The sequence below is a fragment of the Nothobranchius furzeri genome, chromosome 4 (assembly GCF_043380555.1).
Source record: "Nothobranchius furzeri strain GRZ-AD chromosome 4, NfurGRZ-RIMD1, whole genome shotgun sequence".
NCBI classification, from domain to species: domain Eukaryota; kingdom Metazoa; phylum Chordata; class Actinopteri; order Cyprinodontiformes; family Nothobranchiidae; genus Nothobranchius; species Nothobranchius furzeri.
The window spans coordinates 56,229,548-56,247,808 of record NC_091744.1 but is presented as its reverse complement, the minus strand read 5'-3'; the positions used below and the strand labels follow the sequence as shown (position 1 = coordinate 56,247,808).

Here is an 18,261-nt window from a genome sequence, read left to right as displayed (position 1 = left end):
GGGAGCAGCTGGCAGTAGTTTGTATACAGCCTGCCTGAGCCTCCACCACTGAAGAAGAAGCCCTTCAGCAGCCGGATTCTTCTACACTCTCTGCCCGAAACGCATGAGTAAAGATAGACATGAGGACGTTTTTTGGACCAAAAGTACGGCGACAGAACCCCAGCTTTGATGAGACTGGTGCTGACTCAGGTTTGTGAGTCTTATTTGAAAATATTTGTTGTGCTGCTGGTTTGCCTAAAGTTAGCTTATCAGGTGAAGTTGTTGGAGAAAGAAAGGGAATATTTACTATCATCTCTCACTAAACACTAACAGGAACAATACTCTGCCCTGCAAATGCTTAATATGTAGCTTCAGATTAAAAATTATGTGGTACAAGATAAATATATATGATGTTGACTAGTGCGTGTCACGTGCGCGCGCGTGTGTTAAGCCCTGGATCTTCTTCAGTCCTAAATCCACCCCTGCTTGGCCCCCAAAATGTCTTGAAACGGCCCTGGGTGTGTGACTGAGTGTTGAAGGCGATCTGAACTGTATCAGATGTATAAATATGACATGTGTGTAACTTATTGTTTTATACAGGTAAAAACATGTAGTGGAGATAAATCTACCTACATTTTACTTTTCAACACTTTGTTTTCTTGTTTTTATTTAACTGTTTTCCTGTCCTGTCTGTCTCTCATTTTCCTGCATCTCCTCTAAACTCTCCAGAAAATCTGCTGCCTGGATTCTTATCTTTTCACCTCATCAGTTACTTCTGAGCAGATCAAAGGGATCTCCTGACCGCAAAGCGGAGAGCGCGTTTCGATGCTGCGTCAGTTAGGTGAAATCACCGCAGCACAGGTGATGAGCTCCGCAGTAGCAGAGCGCTTCAGGCACAAATAAGACAGAAAGTAGAGAACATGTGCGGACATGAACGATCGTGTGTTAATTATAGTTTTTTGGTTGCGCCACTTTGAGAATGGACCGTGTGCTGGACGCAGCAGCCTGGAGCGCAACGATCAGCGCTGTGCTGCTCTCTGTTCAAAAGAACACCCGGTACGCTGAGAGTCCATAAATGATGTAATATAGGTGGAAACGTTTTTTCCGGCTCCCCTGGATGTGTAGGATATCCAGCTCCCACATAATTCGATCCCTGCTCCTGGATGAAAAACCGGACATTTTCATCAATACAAGAACCCCGCCCGGGACGCAGAGTGAAAAGTGGACATGTCCGAGGAAAAGATGACATATGGTCACTCTATTATATAAAGGATGACCTAAATGAACACAAGATGGTGTTGATGGTCATTAATGATGGGATCAGCTACAATTGAAACAGCTCTTGGGCACGCCCACCTTCAAACAGCGCTCAAAGGAAGCTCACCACAGACCTTGACATCCTCAAACTGAATAAAGTAACAACACTCATCTTTTATTGTTTTATCAAAGTAAAACATAATTCCACAGCTAGTTAGTTGGAAACGCTGTTTCTGACTGGCGTATGCTCCTGATGCAGGGGGTTTCTATCAGCAGCACACCTGCAAATACCGGCATCAGTTCGGCCTGGCCGGTGTTCTGTCCAGTCGCAACACCTGTTCAAAGCAGAGCTTGTTTTGAAAAGCTTTCATGTCATTTTCAGTCGTACTCTAACAGTATAGCGGTGTCCGTGCTGCTCAGGAGTTGAAGACAAAGGGCGTTTCTCAATGTCGAGGCGCCGTGCTTACACAGCTAAATGGAAGACTTGCATCCGTGTGTGAACACTCAGTGGCCAGGGGTGCATCAACTTGTCAGACCCCACCTCCCTAGCACACACTCAAACTGCCTACATTCTCTGATCTCGTCCACGAGCGACTGTCTATCTTCCAGTGCTTGTTCTCCACCAGCTGCGTGTCTCTCAGTTTGACAATTTCCTGGATATCTCAAATTTCCTGGATATCTCATTAGTGTCATGCAATGTTCTCTGGGTTGTAACTGTAATCTTACCCCTGTCGGCAGATGTCAGTCTCTAGTGCCCCCCCCCCCCCCCCCCCCGCCCCCAAATAATAAACTCATATCTACGCCCTTGCTTTCTCACCACTTTGGTATTAAAAGTTCAGGTTTTAAGCCCAAGGATAAAGTCTCAGCAGCCGTGTTTGCTCTATATTTTGTCTTAAGACACAAGTCTGTGTGTAAAGAAAAGGCAGGAAAAGTGCCAGAGAGAACGACAAACTCAGGTTTTCTGTTGCTTTTATTGAAAACATTAAAAAATGTTGCAGAAGCAGCGTGTTGCTGTTATCTGATCTTTCACATCGACACAAATTAGGCTGATAATGACATTTACACCAGGTGTCAGCACAGAGCTGAAGATCTACCGCCCCCCTGTGGCTGGGAGTGAAACACACAAACACTTCTGCTGATTTTTGACTTCATTGGTTTTAAAACTTGTAGTTATTTTTACATCACATCATCTCCCCAGTTTCTGAACTTTTAACAAATTCAGGAGGAAACAGCCGCGTCTGAACCAGCAGGACTCACACGAGGAAATAAAAACCAGAAAGAAACGTGAAAGGTGGCTAAAACCTTCAGGCTGTTCTAAAAAAGAAACCAAGTCTACAGCAGCGTCAGCAGGACTCGAGCCAACCCTGACGATGCTGTTTGGTTCTGATCTAATTGAGCCAATTTCCTTCTAAAGTCTCTAAACTGGAGTTGTATTATCCGATCTAATAAGAGATTAAAACAATAATTACATTAAATGCTAATTTTCAGGAAACAGGCGTTTTGTTTTTCTGATAGTCCCAAACCAAGCATGTCTGCATAAGCCCCCACAGACACAAAAGCTAAATATTCCAACAATAGACACAAAAATTTGGCCTTTTTTACTATTTGAGAAAGAAAATCTGCTCTTAATAAAATGAACAACTGACAAGACTAATAATCGGAGCTCAGCAATCAGAATCTTAAAAACAAGTGAAATAAAGGAAAGAAGAACTGAGGTGTTTGGGTGAAACCTTTAGAAACATTTTCTGCTGGTAACCAATGATTGTGAGGCGTTTAACGTCGTTGCCGTGCTAGCTTAAACCGCTAGTTCTCAACATACAATTTAAATCACATTTTACCATTTCCAGCATCGAAAACAGAATCATTCCCATCCGTTTTTAACGTCGGCGTGATTGTCGAGGATGCGTCGCAGGTTTTCCAGAACCTGATGACAGGAAATGAGCTGAACCTGGTGTTTAAAATCCTTTAAACCATTTTGAAAAGACCCCAATTAAACTTCCCCTTCTGTGAAAAATCACCAAATCAACTAGAATAAGATCAATCTCCTTGAGGATTGTTAAACCAAGGTTTCTGAGAACCAACCCAACATGGACCTTGAAACTTCAGATTTCCCACTAAACACTAAACTAACAAAAGCTTTAACCACCTCCCACGTGTAAACCAGGCTTAGTGTACTGGAATGCCAGAGATAAAAACTCTAAATGTGATGCTTTTATTCTGAAGGCTGCATAGCAGTGGACTAAAAACCAGCTCCTGCTACAAAAACTCTCCCTCTCCTGACCTGCAACACAAACAAGCATCTTTATAGGGATGGAAGCTGCTGCTGAGCTGTACCCCCCCCCCCCCCCCCGTGTTTATTATTAATAAACAAACAAACAAGAGAGGCTGATTTTTGTCCAGGAGTGTAACATCTATAACCCTTTTTTACGGTTTAGTTTAATAAAAAAGACAGAGGTAAGTCCTTGTAGTGTGGTGTAAAAGTAAGTACACCCAAAAATCCCGCCTCAGCTCGGTGACTGCTCTTAGCACAAGAGTCCCCAGCACACGTGTGTCCATCTGTTTGCTTCTACGTCATTTCCCATCTGACCTCGTGCCCTCACGACTTCCTGTGACGCAGCATCTCGGAGCTGCCATTCAGTTTGCTCCGACCGGACGGGGCGGCCGTGCTGCCGTTGCCCAGTGGGTGGTCCCAGTCGGCAGGCGTCTCCTGTTTGCGCCGACGTGTCTCCTTGTATCGGAGTGTGATGTCACTGTGGGAAGATGGAAGGAAAGACGTCACCGTTGGGACCAACTCTTTCATTCTTCCACTGAGTCTTATTGCTCAGCGGTTCGCAGTCAAGCGTGAAGCAGCTGGGATGAGAATCAGCTCCTCTAAATCCAAGACCATGGTCTTGAGTCGGAAAAGGGTAGAATGCCTTCTCCAGGTCAGAGACGAGGTCCTGACCCAAGTGGAGGAGTTTTACCCTGGTTTCACACTGAAAGCATCAGCAGCAGAACGTCACGGCTTCAAAAAGAATCCATTAGTTTATGGAGTTTTTCCAACCAGCAGCGACGGGGCAATTTACGCCGCGCCGCTAAAAATAGCATCAGGTTCAATTTTTGCTGTGAGCCACTTCTGGTGCACGTCAACATCTGCAGTTAACATAGGGCTAGACAAGAAATCACACACGGTTTCAGAGTAAAATTCCTGGTAATTTTCAAAATAAAAGTACAGCAGCGATGCAATTTCATGTATACGCGGCTTTCGTGTGACCTACTGGCTTATTTACTCCCTGCATCATTCCAAAAGTGCAGCACTGTGTTTTTCATTGCTTTAATTTAATTTCCATTTCTATGTAGAACAGGAAATACAGAGAGGTGTGGTTGACTAAATATTAAAATGGCTTGCCGTACGGGCTTGTTGTAGACACGAGAAACGTAGAACAACACAATATGAACCATCGTTCACTGGATTGTTCTAATATTACTGTTAAATCCGTTCAGTCAATAATGTAATCCGACTCATTTGGGGCTGATTTGTCTGTGTGACGATCTCTGAGATGATGATAGGTTGGGAGTGTTGCAACTTTTTTGTTGGCTGGCTCTGTAGATGGACGATCATCATTCTGAATTTTACTTTTAGCAGCTTTGGGAGTCTAAAATATCCCCTCCCAGAAGAGTTGAAGCACTTCCTAGGTGGAAACGGAGCAGTCCCGGTGGTTGTTGACGGAGCTAAAACCAGAATGGACATCTGTATGGCCTATACTCATCTGAAGGGGGCTGGGCTAATGGTTACCTGGATTTGTTGTTACAGAGCTTGTAAGTAATAATATTTTATGACCAACAATGTGGATCTTTTTACTTTGTGGCTTATTTAGTATCAGTTGGCTCATGTTAGCGTTAGCTCGTTGTTAGTTATCTTCAGCAGGCGAGTCCACAAAGAGGAACTTCTGACTTTTCTAAAGGACCTCAAAAATCTACTGATGATGCGAGAGTAGGGCTGGGCAATATCGCCTAAAATCAGTATCACAATATATTGAGGATTTCACCTCCATAACGATAAATGGACGATAACTACAGGTAAGTGCAGAGACAAAAGTTGTCCACTAGATGGGGCTGTCACATGTACCACCTTGAGCCATAGGCCGTGTTCGAGTTGAGCTGCGCCTCACCTGGAAAACAGATGAGAGCAGACGGAAGCAGCAGGGGGAGTGGCTGAAAGCCGGCGTTTAAGTCGGACACAATTTCCTACATGTGTAGCTCGGGGGTGACGATGGCTGAAGATATCCCGTTAGAGTTCATACTTGTTTAATTAATTATTTTAATTCTGGTGCCTGTTAGCAGCTGAAACACATCCTCACGTGCTTGTGGATATCATATATTGTATATGGAGACATGACTGTAATAATAAGTAAAGGTTATCAGCTGTAGCTTCAGTGTGCTCATAGGAAACATGTCAAAAGAACACAAAACACATTTCTCCTTGTGACCTATGTAGTTGTCATCATCAACGTTACATGATTTACAGAATACATGTGACCTACTAACATTTCATGTTCTACCACCGGATGTTTGGATCAAAATATGAACCAATCAGATCTTAGATCAGGTGAGAGCCAGGCGTTTCCCGTCATCCTCTAGGTTTTGCAGCCGGTGGAGAGCAACTGCAGCGCCTTGATCCAAAATCTGCGGCTGCCTTGATCTCACAAGGTTATCGTTGCCTACGTATGCATGACTTCAGAGCAAGTCGGCGTCAAGTCGGACACAAATCTAACCGGCAAGCACTGCTCGCCGATCACCGCTGGTCTAATCTGTGCAGAACTGGCGTATCTCGAACACAGCCATACTTTTACGTGACTCAAGGTGGTACAGCTTCTTAAAGGGACATGAACGTTGCCAACCTACACGCATCTTTTCATTTTATTATTATCAAATTTACTGGCATGGGAGTAATTATCCCGATAACAGTCAGAAATTTTAAAAACAATACATTTTCGATTTATTTATTCATCATCATCATCATCATCATCATCATCCGTTATTTATAAAGCACGTTTAAACAGCGACTACGCCAACCAAAGTGCTGTACAAGACGATAGGACACCAAACTAGAAGACAGCAGCATAAAATAGATAAAAACACTTCAAAACTAAAGTAACAGATCACCAAACTAGAAAACAGCGGCGTCATTAGACAAAAATAAGTAATAAAAAATAAAGTAAAAATAAATAATAATTAAAAAAACTTAAATAACAGACAAACTTAAGGGTTAAACAATCTCAGCTGGGTAAGCCAGGGAATAAAAATATGTCTTCAGACGTACTTTAAAAGTTGGAGGGGAGGGGGCAAGTCGGACTGTCAGGGGGAGTTGCTTCCAAAGCTTGGGTGCACAAACTGAAAAAGCCCGTTCGCCACGTGCCCTATAGCGAGCTGGAGGGACGAGCAGAAGGTGCTGGTCAGAGGACCTCAAGGTTCGCACCGGAACATAGGGGCTTAAAAGCCACGCCAAATGAAAGGGTGCCATTTAATGCAAAGATTTATACACCAGCAGTAGAATTTTAAACTTAATCCGAAACTGAACAGGAAGCAGTGCAAATTTGCCAAAACAGGTGAGATGTGTTGCCATTGGTCTGTGTTTGTTAGAAATCTCGCTGCAGCACTCTGTACCAGTTGGAGGCGTACCGTTGAAGAGGAGGGAACCCCGTATAACAGAGAGTTAGCATAGTCCAAACGTGACATTACAAACGCATGAACAACTTCATGTTACTGCCCAGCTCTATGCGAGAGGGATAAGAAAGGTGGACTCCTACCTCCCTAGGTAAACACATTACTGTAGAGGGGTGGGGAGGGAGGGAGAGGAGGAGGCAGGATAAGGCAGAAACAGATGTGTAGCTCAACGTTCTGCTGGGGTTTACAGGAACGCCACTCAGCAAAAAGATTCATTAATTAAGAGAAAATGAATCCACATGAGTTTCAGAATCTAAATCAGAACCAACGCTGCCCTCTTAGCCCCGCCCACTAACCATCTCTTACCGAATGAAAAACCTCCACACGGTCCAGATCAGTATGAGGAAGATGCCCAGGAACCAGCACTGCATGACAAAGAAGGGGATGGGCAGCATGAGTGTGTTGGGGTCGTACTTGACCACGATGAGGAACTCGGTCACAGTTATTGCTGCTGCCAGCCACGCCTGCTGGCCCAGCTTCTTGTGGAACTTCCTGTTGGAGACACAAAAAACAGAAAAGATGCTTTCACCGTACTCTGCTGATGAAAGGAGTTTCAGTTCTGCTGCTCACGGGTCATCCATGAAGTCATAGATCTCCCTCATGGCCACGCCTCCCACGTTGACAAAAAAGACGAGGCGAAGCAGCACCAGGTAGTGTTCTGGAGGCATCCACAGCACAAACTTTAGGTAGAAGGTGTTTAGCTCAGCCAAGAGGAACTGTCAGGGCAAGAGGAAACACACAGAATGTCGAGAGCCATGTAATGACTGCAGCATCTGAGAGCTTCTGGAGACAGTGTGTCAGTGTTTTTCTAAAGTTTTAATACCATGAAGATGATGCCCAGTACGGCGAGCCAACGGCGAAGGCTTGACGCTGGTCTCCACTCAAACTTCACCCAGCTGTATGGCGTGAACTGGAATGCTATTCGCTTTATTTTCCCTCTGTGAGGCGAAGAGAAAAGATCAATAATAAATAGTCTCTTTGGGCAATGTCCATGTGTCCTGCAGAGGAGGCTTAAGATGGTGCTTTGTCACGATGGAGACCCAAGTCTAAATCAGCTCCTGTAACTCCTTCATATTTCTCATTTGCAGTCGTCGTCGTCTTCCTCCGCTTATCCGGGTCCGGGCCGCGGGGGCAGCATCCCAACTAGGGAGCTCCAGACCGTCCTCTCCCCGGCCACCTCCACCAGCTCCTCTGGCAGGACCCCAAGGCGTTCCCGGACCAGATTGGAGATGTAACCTCTCCAACGTGTCCTGGGTCGACCCGGGGGCCTCCTGCTGGCAGGACATGCCTGAAACACCTCCCCTGGGAGGCGTCCATGAGGCATCCTGACCAGATGCCCATACCATCAACCATCATTTGCAGTCAACATGATTATTAAGGTTACCAAGAAAAAATGTGAGCATTGAGTCAATTTCATGACTTTTTACATGAAACGCTAGCCGTTACCATTCACTTACATTGTTTTTGCTAAGCTAAAGCTAACGGAAAACTACCAGATTAGGAGAACGACGTTTTCCCACTTATCCAACTCTGTGGGAATATGGAAATAGACTAAGTTTCCCTCAGGGTGGAATATCCCTTTAAATAAAGCTGATGTCCAACATAAGCCTTTAAAATCCAATATGGCTCCCAGGAAGTTCCACTGATAGCAGATCAAAGTGTATAATGTAGTAGTCGTACTTGTATGTAGGGATGTTCCAGAGGCCCTGCCACTGGTACGGCTTCATGGATAACCAGGCCAACGTCTTCATACCACAGTAGATCCCCAAACCGTTGCAAACCAACACATCCATGATCCACTGGAGGGAAACAAATGAATGAGGTCCAGCAATGCGTATACACAACCATGATCTACCTACATGGAGGTCAAAATAGAATTAAGCTGCTCTGCATCGTGTGAGGAAAACTAACAGCTCAGTATTCGTTTTCTAAATAGGAGTGAATTTTGTGCAAATTCTCTCATAAAAAAATCAGATTCACGCTGAAAACCAGTCTCCGTGGCTTCTTCAGTAAATACAGCTGAGGCTCGATTTTTCGTGTAACTGCTTGTCTCCAAGTCAGTTCCAGTTCTCAACTCTCGTTGGGAGTGTCTCACAACAGGCGTGTCGAGAAGGGACTGATTCTACTCACATGGTCCCACCAGCACTCTGAAAAGTTAGGCAACTGATGCTCCAGGCTGTACTCCAGGAACTCAAACATGACGCTGATTATCATACACATCCACCAGTCCCGGATCATCAGGGTCTGGAGACAAAGAACAGAGGTACAGGAGGCGGCTGCAGAGTGGGAGGAGGTCAAAATACAAGCAGAGATCAACGCTTTAGACTAAGTAAGTCTCTTTGCAGCGTTACAACTAAACACCAGTCCACAGTTATTATTTCTGACTCCTGATTTAGTCACATTTATTAATACAAAAACATTTTAACAGCCAGAAAAAACTGGCATCAAAGGGTTAGGGTAACCCTAACCCTGACCCTGACTGATTTCATGAAGCTAGATAGAAAATTCATGCGACTCCTGTGAAGCAGGCAGAAACAACAGTCTCGGCCTACCTTGATATACCACCCCAGGAAGTGAGCAGGAACAAATCCGTCCATCTTATCCTGCAGAGGTAAACAAATCTCCTCGTTTAACAACTTCTACCACATGTTCCTTCCTTCCTGTTAGAAATGATCACCAGCATGGTCTCAGAAAACAAATCTGCACTCAGGAACCCTCTCTGCACATTCCTACAGTGTCACAAAAACAATGACGAAAGGAAATGACAAGAGAACAATTAAACGTGCAGCTGGATCTGGACACATTTGTTAGGAAACAGATTCAGATCAGAGAACCTCTTCTGTGGGTTTTAACCCCACGAGACGAGTTTCCCTCATGTCTTTCTTCCCACCAGTGATGCGTGCGTGCGTGTGCGCGTGTGTGCGTGCGTGCGTGCGTGCGTGCGTGCGTGCGTGTGTGTGTGTGTGTGTGTGTTGGCTCACACTACCATGTTACAAAACACTTCTAAACCCAAACTCTCAATGTCCGTCCATTTCTACCACATGTCAAAGTTCAGGTTGTCAAGGCAACAGATCCAGGAAGAATGCAAAGCCATCCCTTCCCCCAGCAACACCAGGGATGTCAAACATGTGGCCCGCGGGCCGGATCCGGCCTGCAAGTGGGTTAAATCCGGCCCGCGAGATGGTTGTGTAAACTTTATTTTCCCACTTTACAATGTAGAGTGAAAATAAACTTATCATTGTGAGCAAGTTTTCTCTGTAATGAGTATAAATAAAACAAAGCTGCGCCCAAGGCTCACACAAGAACTTGAATCACATCCTGAAGTTGGCTGCCACTCAGGATGTGACTTCTGATATTGATGTGCTGGTGAAAGCTAGAAGATGTTAGGCGAAATGAGTCAAATATACTTTACATGCTGCATGAAACTGATCTAGCCATGTGATCTGTAAGCTCTTTGAATCACTAAGGAATTTTTTATTTTTTATTTATTGAACTTTTTAGTTTTTTCAAATTTTCAAGTACACTTCAGGTGATGTACTTGTACTATTTTGGATACACTGTCCTCAGGCTCAAGCTTTGTTTTATCTCGACTGTATTAAAACAAAGAAAACAATCTGAAATTGTTTTTAATTTACCGGTCCGGCCCACTTGGGACTAGATTTCCCTCAGTGTGGCCCCTGAGCTAAAATGAGTTTGACACCCCTGAGCAACACTCTCCAGCCCTACTCAGAAAGACCTGGCTGGGATCTCCTTCCATTGGCCCCATCCCTGCTGACTCCTGTTGATGAGGAGGAGCAGCGGTTCTATTCCAAATGGCTCGTCTCTCAATCTGAGGCCAGAAACCCTAAACTCTTTGCAACTGTTTGGATCCAGGCTGTTCGCTCTTTGGGTTTAGCTCCAAATGGCAGGATCATAAATGGATTGTTAAAGACGCGACTCTACCGCTTTATCTTCACAAATAATTCCTAATCAGAGCGTTTCCTCACCTACTTTCTCTCAGCAGCAAACACAGGAAATAGGGGTAGAAGACTACTTTCACGTTTAGCCTGCATGTTAAACTCTGAGTGATCAATCTTATTTCAAAATTTAACAAAACACAGGTTCTCAGTGAACTTGGCCTTTAATTTGAGAACTTGCTTGAGGCAGAAACTCACTCCCAACAAGGAGAGAGCATTCCTGCATCTTCCATTTAAGACTCACGACCTCGGACAACCACCCCTCACAGGGAATGAGCTCCACTTATGGAGGTTTTCCATCAGCACCACTCAAATCCACTCGGCCCGCTTGGACAGATTTCCCATCAAGTTGCCTCTGACAACCTGCTTGGATGTGGTTTTCCGAGCCGAGCCAAAAACATGATGTCAGCCGCCGTCGGACCCTGATTGGCTAGGGGGTGGAGTCACAGGGGGCTCCAGAGTTTTCCGCCTGCTGCCTTTTCCAAGGCCAGTGACTTGGCAGAATGTTCAACACCACCACTGAGTCCGCCGTTGTCGTTTCTGCGTGACATGCTGAAGAGCGGTTACACCTGGTCATCATTAGGTGGACAAAGGTGTGGTTTGACCCAGTCAGAGAAGTTTCAGGACAAGGACGCGGAGCCGGTTGTGTTTATAGACTGGAGTTTGCTCTCGACTCCAGCAGCTCAGACTGAGGGGATGCGATGTTGTAAAGGAAAAGAAAACACAAAGTGACACAGAAAAGAAAAAAACTAAGGTAGAGGGCCATGGAAAGAAAAGACAAGCTAAAGGACAGTGGAACATGTAGGACAGACAGCTGTTTAGGTGTAGAGTGTGGTCATTTCCTTACAGGAGTCAGGTTATGTGACCTAATAAACCACTACGATGCACAAATGAAACACGCTTCAAGTAAAGAATGCAGGAAATCTGGGTCAAAAATGTACAAAAACTCTTAGGTGACGGAAATAAAAAGTGTTTTCTTACCCAGATGTTGTGAAAGGGGTCGGTAGTGTTCCCCGGGTCGTATATGAGACAGTTCCCTCCATAGTCACGCTCAGGGAGGGGCACCCCAAGATTTGGGTCGATGTACTTCATAAACTGGCGTCCATCGTGCACCGTCTGAGGAACGGGATGGAGATTAGTATTCTGTACGTTTTAGGGTTGTCACGGTAACCGGTGTAGCAGTAAACCCCAGTAAAAAAGTTGACAATAATAATAACCGTCTTGTTTTTAAAAAAAACTAAATTATTAGATGGGGTTTGTGTCGTCTGACACCTGTACACACTGCACAAACAACATTTCAGACAATTACTTTCATGCACTGTGGTCCTGCCCACCTGTCCAGGAATTTTGGGGTAGAGTATGTGAGGATCTGTCAAAATGTCTGAAATGTCATATCCCAACTTCCCACTCTCTTTGTTTACTGGGACAGCTGCACGATGTCCCGATTGCAACATCTTTGGTTCACGTGGTTCTGACTGCCATATGCATCGCTAAGAAAACTATCCTCTTGAATTGGAAAAATAGAGAAAGTCTCTGCATTAACCAGTATAGAAATCTTTTGTTAGATCATATTGCACTTGATATAACCTCTGCTTCCACTTCAGATGAATCTCTCTGGGCTCCTTTGATCGGTTCCATCACATAGCGAGGGTGGGGGGCCATTGATGTTGTCCTGCGGGATGGTGTGGGTGGGTGGGTGGGGGGGGGGTGGGGGGGGGTCTGAGTTTGGAGTATCCGGATGTTCCCTGGAGGTGGGTTCACTGGGGGTGTCTGGGACTGGGGGGCTGTTGCCCCCCTCTGGAGGTGCTTGGGTTGCCTCGGGGGGTGGACTGCTGGCGGTTGTGAGTGGGGCCCCTTGGGGATCTTGGCGGCGGCCATGGGTCACTGCCTGACGGCTGCAATACCCCTGGGCGGGTCTGGGTGGGGGCCTGGGGGCTCGGGGTTTGGGGGTGGCCGGCCCCATGTGGGGATCTGGGCGGGGCCTTGGGGGTCGGGTCCTGACATGTATGCTGCCGGGAAGAAGGCAGGAACACTCAGCAGTGCCTGGCCCGGGTTCGGGGGCATCAGGTAGACCTTGGCTCCTCTGCCGTTCCATCACAGGGGAGGGGGAGGTCCAGGAGGGGGAGGACCCAACCTTACCTGGATGTCCCATGTCTTCTATATTCTGGAAGTTGTGCAAATGCAGGGGTGGGCATAGATATTCTGCTGGGATGGGGCTGGGTTGGTGCCCTCGGACTCCGTGAGGCTCTGTAATGCTGCTGCTTTGGGCCCTGGCAGGATGGGCTGGGGTCTCCATGCCCTGGGTGGCAGTTTGACAACAGAGGTGCCTATTGGGGCCAGTAGGGGAGCTGGCTCCCTGGAGGGCTAAGCCCAACCAGCCATTCCTCCCCATCCTCACATATTTCTCTCCTCCTGCTCCCTCACATCATCACACAAACATACACATAGGACCTTGGGGGGTGGGCAAGTCAGGGAGTGCAGGTATGGACCCCATTTCCGCATTCCTGTGGCAACCTGCCCCCCAATTTTATTTGCACCTTATACACTTCCACTGACGACATTCCACACAAACACACACTTAGGGCCTTGGGAGTGAGCACATTCAACGGCATTTGGCAGGGGGATATTTCAGCCTCCTCCCGAGTGCCGGTGCCCACTTCCAATTTTAAACCGCACTTAGACACTGATGGCTGAGGGTGTAAGTGGGGTGGTGCGGTGGCATCAGCTGGCATATGCCGGATGATGCCCGCACTGCCCACTCACCACAGCCATGGAATACACCTCATGATCACACAACACTATATTGGAGCAGGTGGAGGGAGACTAGGGGTCTTTGCCACCTCTGTTGTTGCTTGGCTTCCTGGGGCTGGAGGCTAGGAGGGAGATCTGGCCGTCTGGTTGGGGTCTGGGGTGGTGGGTTGCTGTGCTCAGCGTTGGGCGGGGGAGCCTGCTCATCAGCACCCCAGCAGAAAGGGTCAAACTCTGGTTACCGGTGATGGTTGTACCCCATGTGCAGCAGTACCGGGACCAGAGTTAATAGGGTGTGTATGGGGAGCATGAGTGAGTGTCCGGCGTGTATTTTTGTAAGTCTTGGGTTGTATGTGTATGTGTGAGCATGAGGGAGGGAGTGTGTGACTGTGTTTGTGTATGACTGTATATGTCAGGTGGGGCCTTTGGGTCCTCCCCTCTCCTGGAACTTCTCTTGATGATATAGATCTTTGTCCCCCCTCCCCCTGCCACACCTGGTGTGGGGGCTTGTGCCATGGTCTGCCTGAGTGTTCGTGGCAACCGGGTCTGGGGGTTTAAGATTTTGGCATCTGCCTGATAGATCCCGGTGGCTGCCTGGTGGGGTCTGGGTCCCTGGGCTCTGCTGGGTCCCCGGCGGGGGTGGTCACCCCTGGGTCCCGGGTCGCTGGGTCCCGGGCTCGGCCGGCTAGGGGGTGGGAGGCTGCGGGCGGGCCTGTGGGCTTGCCGCTGATATCTCCAGGGACTCTGCCGGCTGCTGGTTGTGGCCCCCCGGGGCGATCCTCTGTGCCTCTCGAGGGGGGCGGGGGCCTTTCTGGTTGCAGTCTCCTTGGGGTTCCTGCATTCTGGGGCAACGCCTGGATCTCTGGGACTTGGAGCTCCCCCCGTCTCCTGCACATCTTTGGGGGGCGGATCTGTGGTCCCTCACACTCTCTGTTGGACGCTCCTATAGAGAAACCTTACATAAACAAGCGCGTGTACACATACAGGTGCTCACATGGTGCTCTCAAAAGTATGGGCTTGGGCACGTTCAACACATGTCTTAAGACTATGGTGGGCACTTAATGCATTGTGATTTATTATCGTGATTCTTCAGTTAAGCAATGTTAATTATATATATATATATTGTTTTTTTTTGTTTTTGTTCATCAAGTTGACGCAGTGATAGGTAGATCTTGTTGTATTGTTGTTGTGTCCCTTTTTTGTGTCCTTTTGCTTTTGTTTTTTTTGTCTTTTTCTGCAGGTCTAGAAGCAGACTCTTGTTCATTGTTTATTTTTGTGGAACCCCCCCCCCCCCCTTCCTCTCTCTCCACCTTTTCTCTTCCTTTCTCTTTCACCTCTGTCTCCGTGTCTGGTCGGAATTACAAAGCATTCAACAACAATAACAATAAAGTTTTAAGTATCAGGCGTGACATTAAAAGCAAACGCTTTGATGCTCCACCTGAGAATAAATCTGTAAGGCTTGTCACCAGCATTCAGACATCAATTCTGCTTGCTTCACAGCCAGACAGGACACGGTAAAAAAAAAAAAAAAAAACTAAATTATCTCGGTGGATTACCGTGGCTGCGATGTAGGCGCGGTGACCCTTACCAGCCACCGTATCATCTGCAGAAGTTGTCGGCGGCACATGCGCACTTTGTTGTTTACAACCAAAACTTTCTTGAAGCTAAAGCTGAAATAATGGCCAAAGGAGGAGACGGCAGTGCTCAGGAGGACATTTATTATCCCTCAAAGAAGACAGAGTGGGAAGTACGGGCATCTTTTGGATATTTGAAGAATGCCGAGGGACAGTTGATCGAAGACGGCTATCCTGTTTGCAGCACGAGCAGAAAAAGTGTCTGTGAAAGGCAGCAACGATTCAAATCTCACGACACATCTGCGTGACCATCACCCACAACTCTACAGTCAACGCAAGGCAAGCTAACGTTAGCGTTTTAGCTAAAATGCGTGATCCGAGGATTTGGGTTGAGGGAGAATGCAACGAGTCGCTATATAAAGCAGCCGCAGCGCCGCTACCTACATATAAACCGTGTCGCGGACACCCCCATGTTGAAATGACGCTATGCATTACGGGGCTCCCCGGGTAGATAAGAGTTGGTCTCTCTCCGAGAATAATTATGAATTCAACAACGATTACTGCCTGATGACATTTTCCCACATCTGCAAAGCTCACTGGAAGGACACAAACCGAGGACAATATTTTCCTGATATAGGGTTTATTACTCAAGTAAGGGTAAAAAAGTATCTGATTAGAAGGCTACTTGAGTACTGAGTGTCATCTGATCTAAAATTTTTAAAAGGATAACATCAAGCAGACATAAAATAAGAAGTTATGGGTAAATATTGGTATTTTAAAGACTAAAGGGAAAAAATGCAAACAAATAAACAACATGATTACAAAATAACACATTTTAGGCAAAATTTAGACACAAACTGAGGACAATATTTCCTGACATACAAGGTTTATTTAATTGTGTGAAAATGTAGCACGTTTAAAAAAAATACAGCGATAATACCGAAAACCGTGATCATTTTGGTCACAATAACCGTGAGGTTAAATTTTCACACCGTGACAACCCTAGTACGTTTAAAAGGTGTTCCTCTACTGGGTGGATGATCTGAACCATCGTTCCACATAACTGTCAATCGTTCTGGTGAAGCTCTCACGCAAGGCCGTGCTGTTTATGTGTGGAGCGATACGCCTTCGTTCCTCGCCATTCTCACCGAGCTCTACTGAAAATGGCTGAAAGTTGCAAGAGGAAAAAGTGTCTTTGCCCCCGTCGCCGGTTTTCTGCTTGACGGGTGAGCTCAAGTTCAGAAAGTAACTTCAGATCACTGCTAGAAGAAGTGCTGCAATGCCACCAGCTACTTGGAAACAGAGTGTGGATTTTTTCTAAACGCGCTATACCTTTAATCTCTCTCTTCCATTCCATTATTAAAAACCGTTCTATCGTGTTTTAATGGAGTGGTCCTCTCACAGAGGAGCAGCGGAACACTGAAGCAGCTGTAGATGTTTTTCAATGATCATTTATAAAAGAGTTACTTCTTCTAATTACTTCGTCTGTAAAAGAATCTCTTTGCATCTGAACTTTATATTTCACTAAACTGGTTTATTATTTATTATTCTAATTTTATTTTAGTTAAAACAGACTAAAATAAGTTCAAATAAAATAATAGTTTTAAGGAAATAGCCTGAAAATGATGCATTAAGAATATAAAAAAAAATACTACATACACCTAAAAAACATGTTTATTTACTCATTAATTCATTTAGATTTTTAAATATGTAGTCTGGATTTTTGCCAAACTCAAACCAGTCTGCATGTAAAGTCTTAACCATCTGCATGTTCAGTAACGAAGGGTCTTCTCTGACGTTTCAATTAAAAACGGATGAGAGGAAAGAGACTTCCTGAAAATCGTTGCAAAAAAACAGAAACTGGACCAAAACCTGGACTAAAACCGAGCTGAGGCTGGATTATAAGTGTGTGTTTCGGTTGGCCTTCATTCATAGATGTGTGTAAATAATACACACAATCTAAGATTTTAACCAAGGCATCCGTGAGTTTCTAACTGTGGGAATTATGAAGACTCACCTGAAACAGGATGAAGATGAGGAACAGCTCATAGACGACGGTCACACACAGCCAGAATCGCCAGTAAGCTGCAGAAAAAACACAAATGAGAGTGACTGACTAACAGCAGCGCTGCGTGACTCGACCACTGACACGGTTTGCTCTGCAACGTTGATGTTTTATCTCCAGAAATGCCACAAGCCTGGAGGAGTTCTGCTGTGTGATGGGGTTAACAGTTAGCTTCTGCTAGCCAAGACGTTCTCTGCTGTTTTCTGGACGCAAAACCAACAACAGCCTTCCCTGTTGTGAGTCAAGACGGGTGACTCCATGAATGTTAGTGACGGTGTGACGTAGATCTGTCAGGATTTTCTAATCCTAGAGATTCACCGTCTGTTTTCTATCAGAAGCTAATGCAGGTTATGGGTGTAGGAGACTATTTTCATGTTCACCCTGCATGTTAAGCTCAAGAGTGAATGATAATTTTCAAAAGTAAGTCAGAGATGGACCTCTTTAAACCTCCCCCATAAGGAGTGTCCTTGATTTGTCTTGTTAGTTGGTGAGGTCAGATATTGTGGCACTCCCAGACAGGTTACACACCTGAAAAAATCCCAGGATACAAATCTGTTGAAAAACAACCGAACAACAACAGAACCAAACTGACTCGCTCAACAGGTTAGAGGATGTGATTCATTCAGTCGATCAGATACAAACCTGCAAATCAGGGCGGCAGACACCACAAATCATGTCCTAACGACTAGTCTGAGCAACAACCAGCACCTGTCCTCCACCCAGAGTCTCCGTCTGTCCTTCCTTTACCTCCGAGGTCAGCTGTGAGCAGTGAAGGGAATAACGCCGTTTAAAATAACTAAAAAAAAATTTTTTCCAGTAACAAGCAAACTAATTAATTACCGTCTTCTTTTATCAAAACGTAGTTTCTGTTACTGGTAAGGAAATGCGTGCATTAAGCAGCGCGGTGTGTTGAAGCTGTCATCAGCTGATCAGGAGCTAAAGAGGCAGATGTTTTCATCCAAGCGCATCACGGCCC

General features: G+C 45.8%; 1 protein-coding gene across 2 annotated transcripts in view; it reads right to left on the bottom strand.

Moving 5' to 3' along the window:
• Positions 1 to 3,626: 3,626 nt before the first annotated feature.
• Positions 3,627 to 18,261, bottom strand: part of ptdss2 (phosphatidylserine synthase 2) — a 37,838-nt gene continuing 23,203 nt past the window's right edge. Inside the window, exons 5-13 of one of the 2 annotated variants that reach the window (XM_015963909.3) lie at positions 17,238 to 17,305; positions 11,880 to 12,014; positions 9,495 to 9,545; positions 9,073 to 9,186; positions 8,623 to 8,741; positions 7,766 to 7,880; positions 7,513 to 7,658; positions 7,249 to 7,434; positions 3,627 to 3,986 (exon numbers count right to left, since the gene is read on the bottom strand). In XM_015963909.3, the coding sequence (XP_015819395.1) occupies positions 3,833 to 3,986; positions 7,249 to 7,434; positions 7,513 to 7,658; positions 7,766 to 7,880; positions 8,623 to 8,741; positions 9,073 to 9,186; positions 9,495 to 9,545; positions 11,880 to 12,014; positions 17,238 to 17,305 (1,088 nt within the window). In that variant the 3' untranslated portion in view covers positions 3,627 to 3,832. Of the gene's footprint in view, positions 3,987 to 7,248; positions 7,435 to 7,512; positions 7,659 to 7,765; positions 7,881 to 8,622; positions 8,742 to 9,072; positions 9,187 to 9,494; positions 9,546 to 11,879; positions 12,015 to 12,232; positions 12,469 to 17,237; positions 17,306 to 18,261 lie in introns of those variants that run through there. The other variant, XM_054732844.2, reaches the window with a different exon arrangement.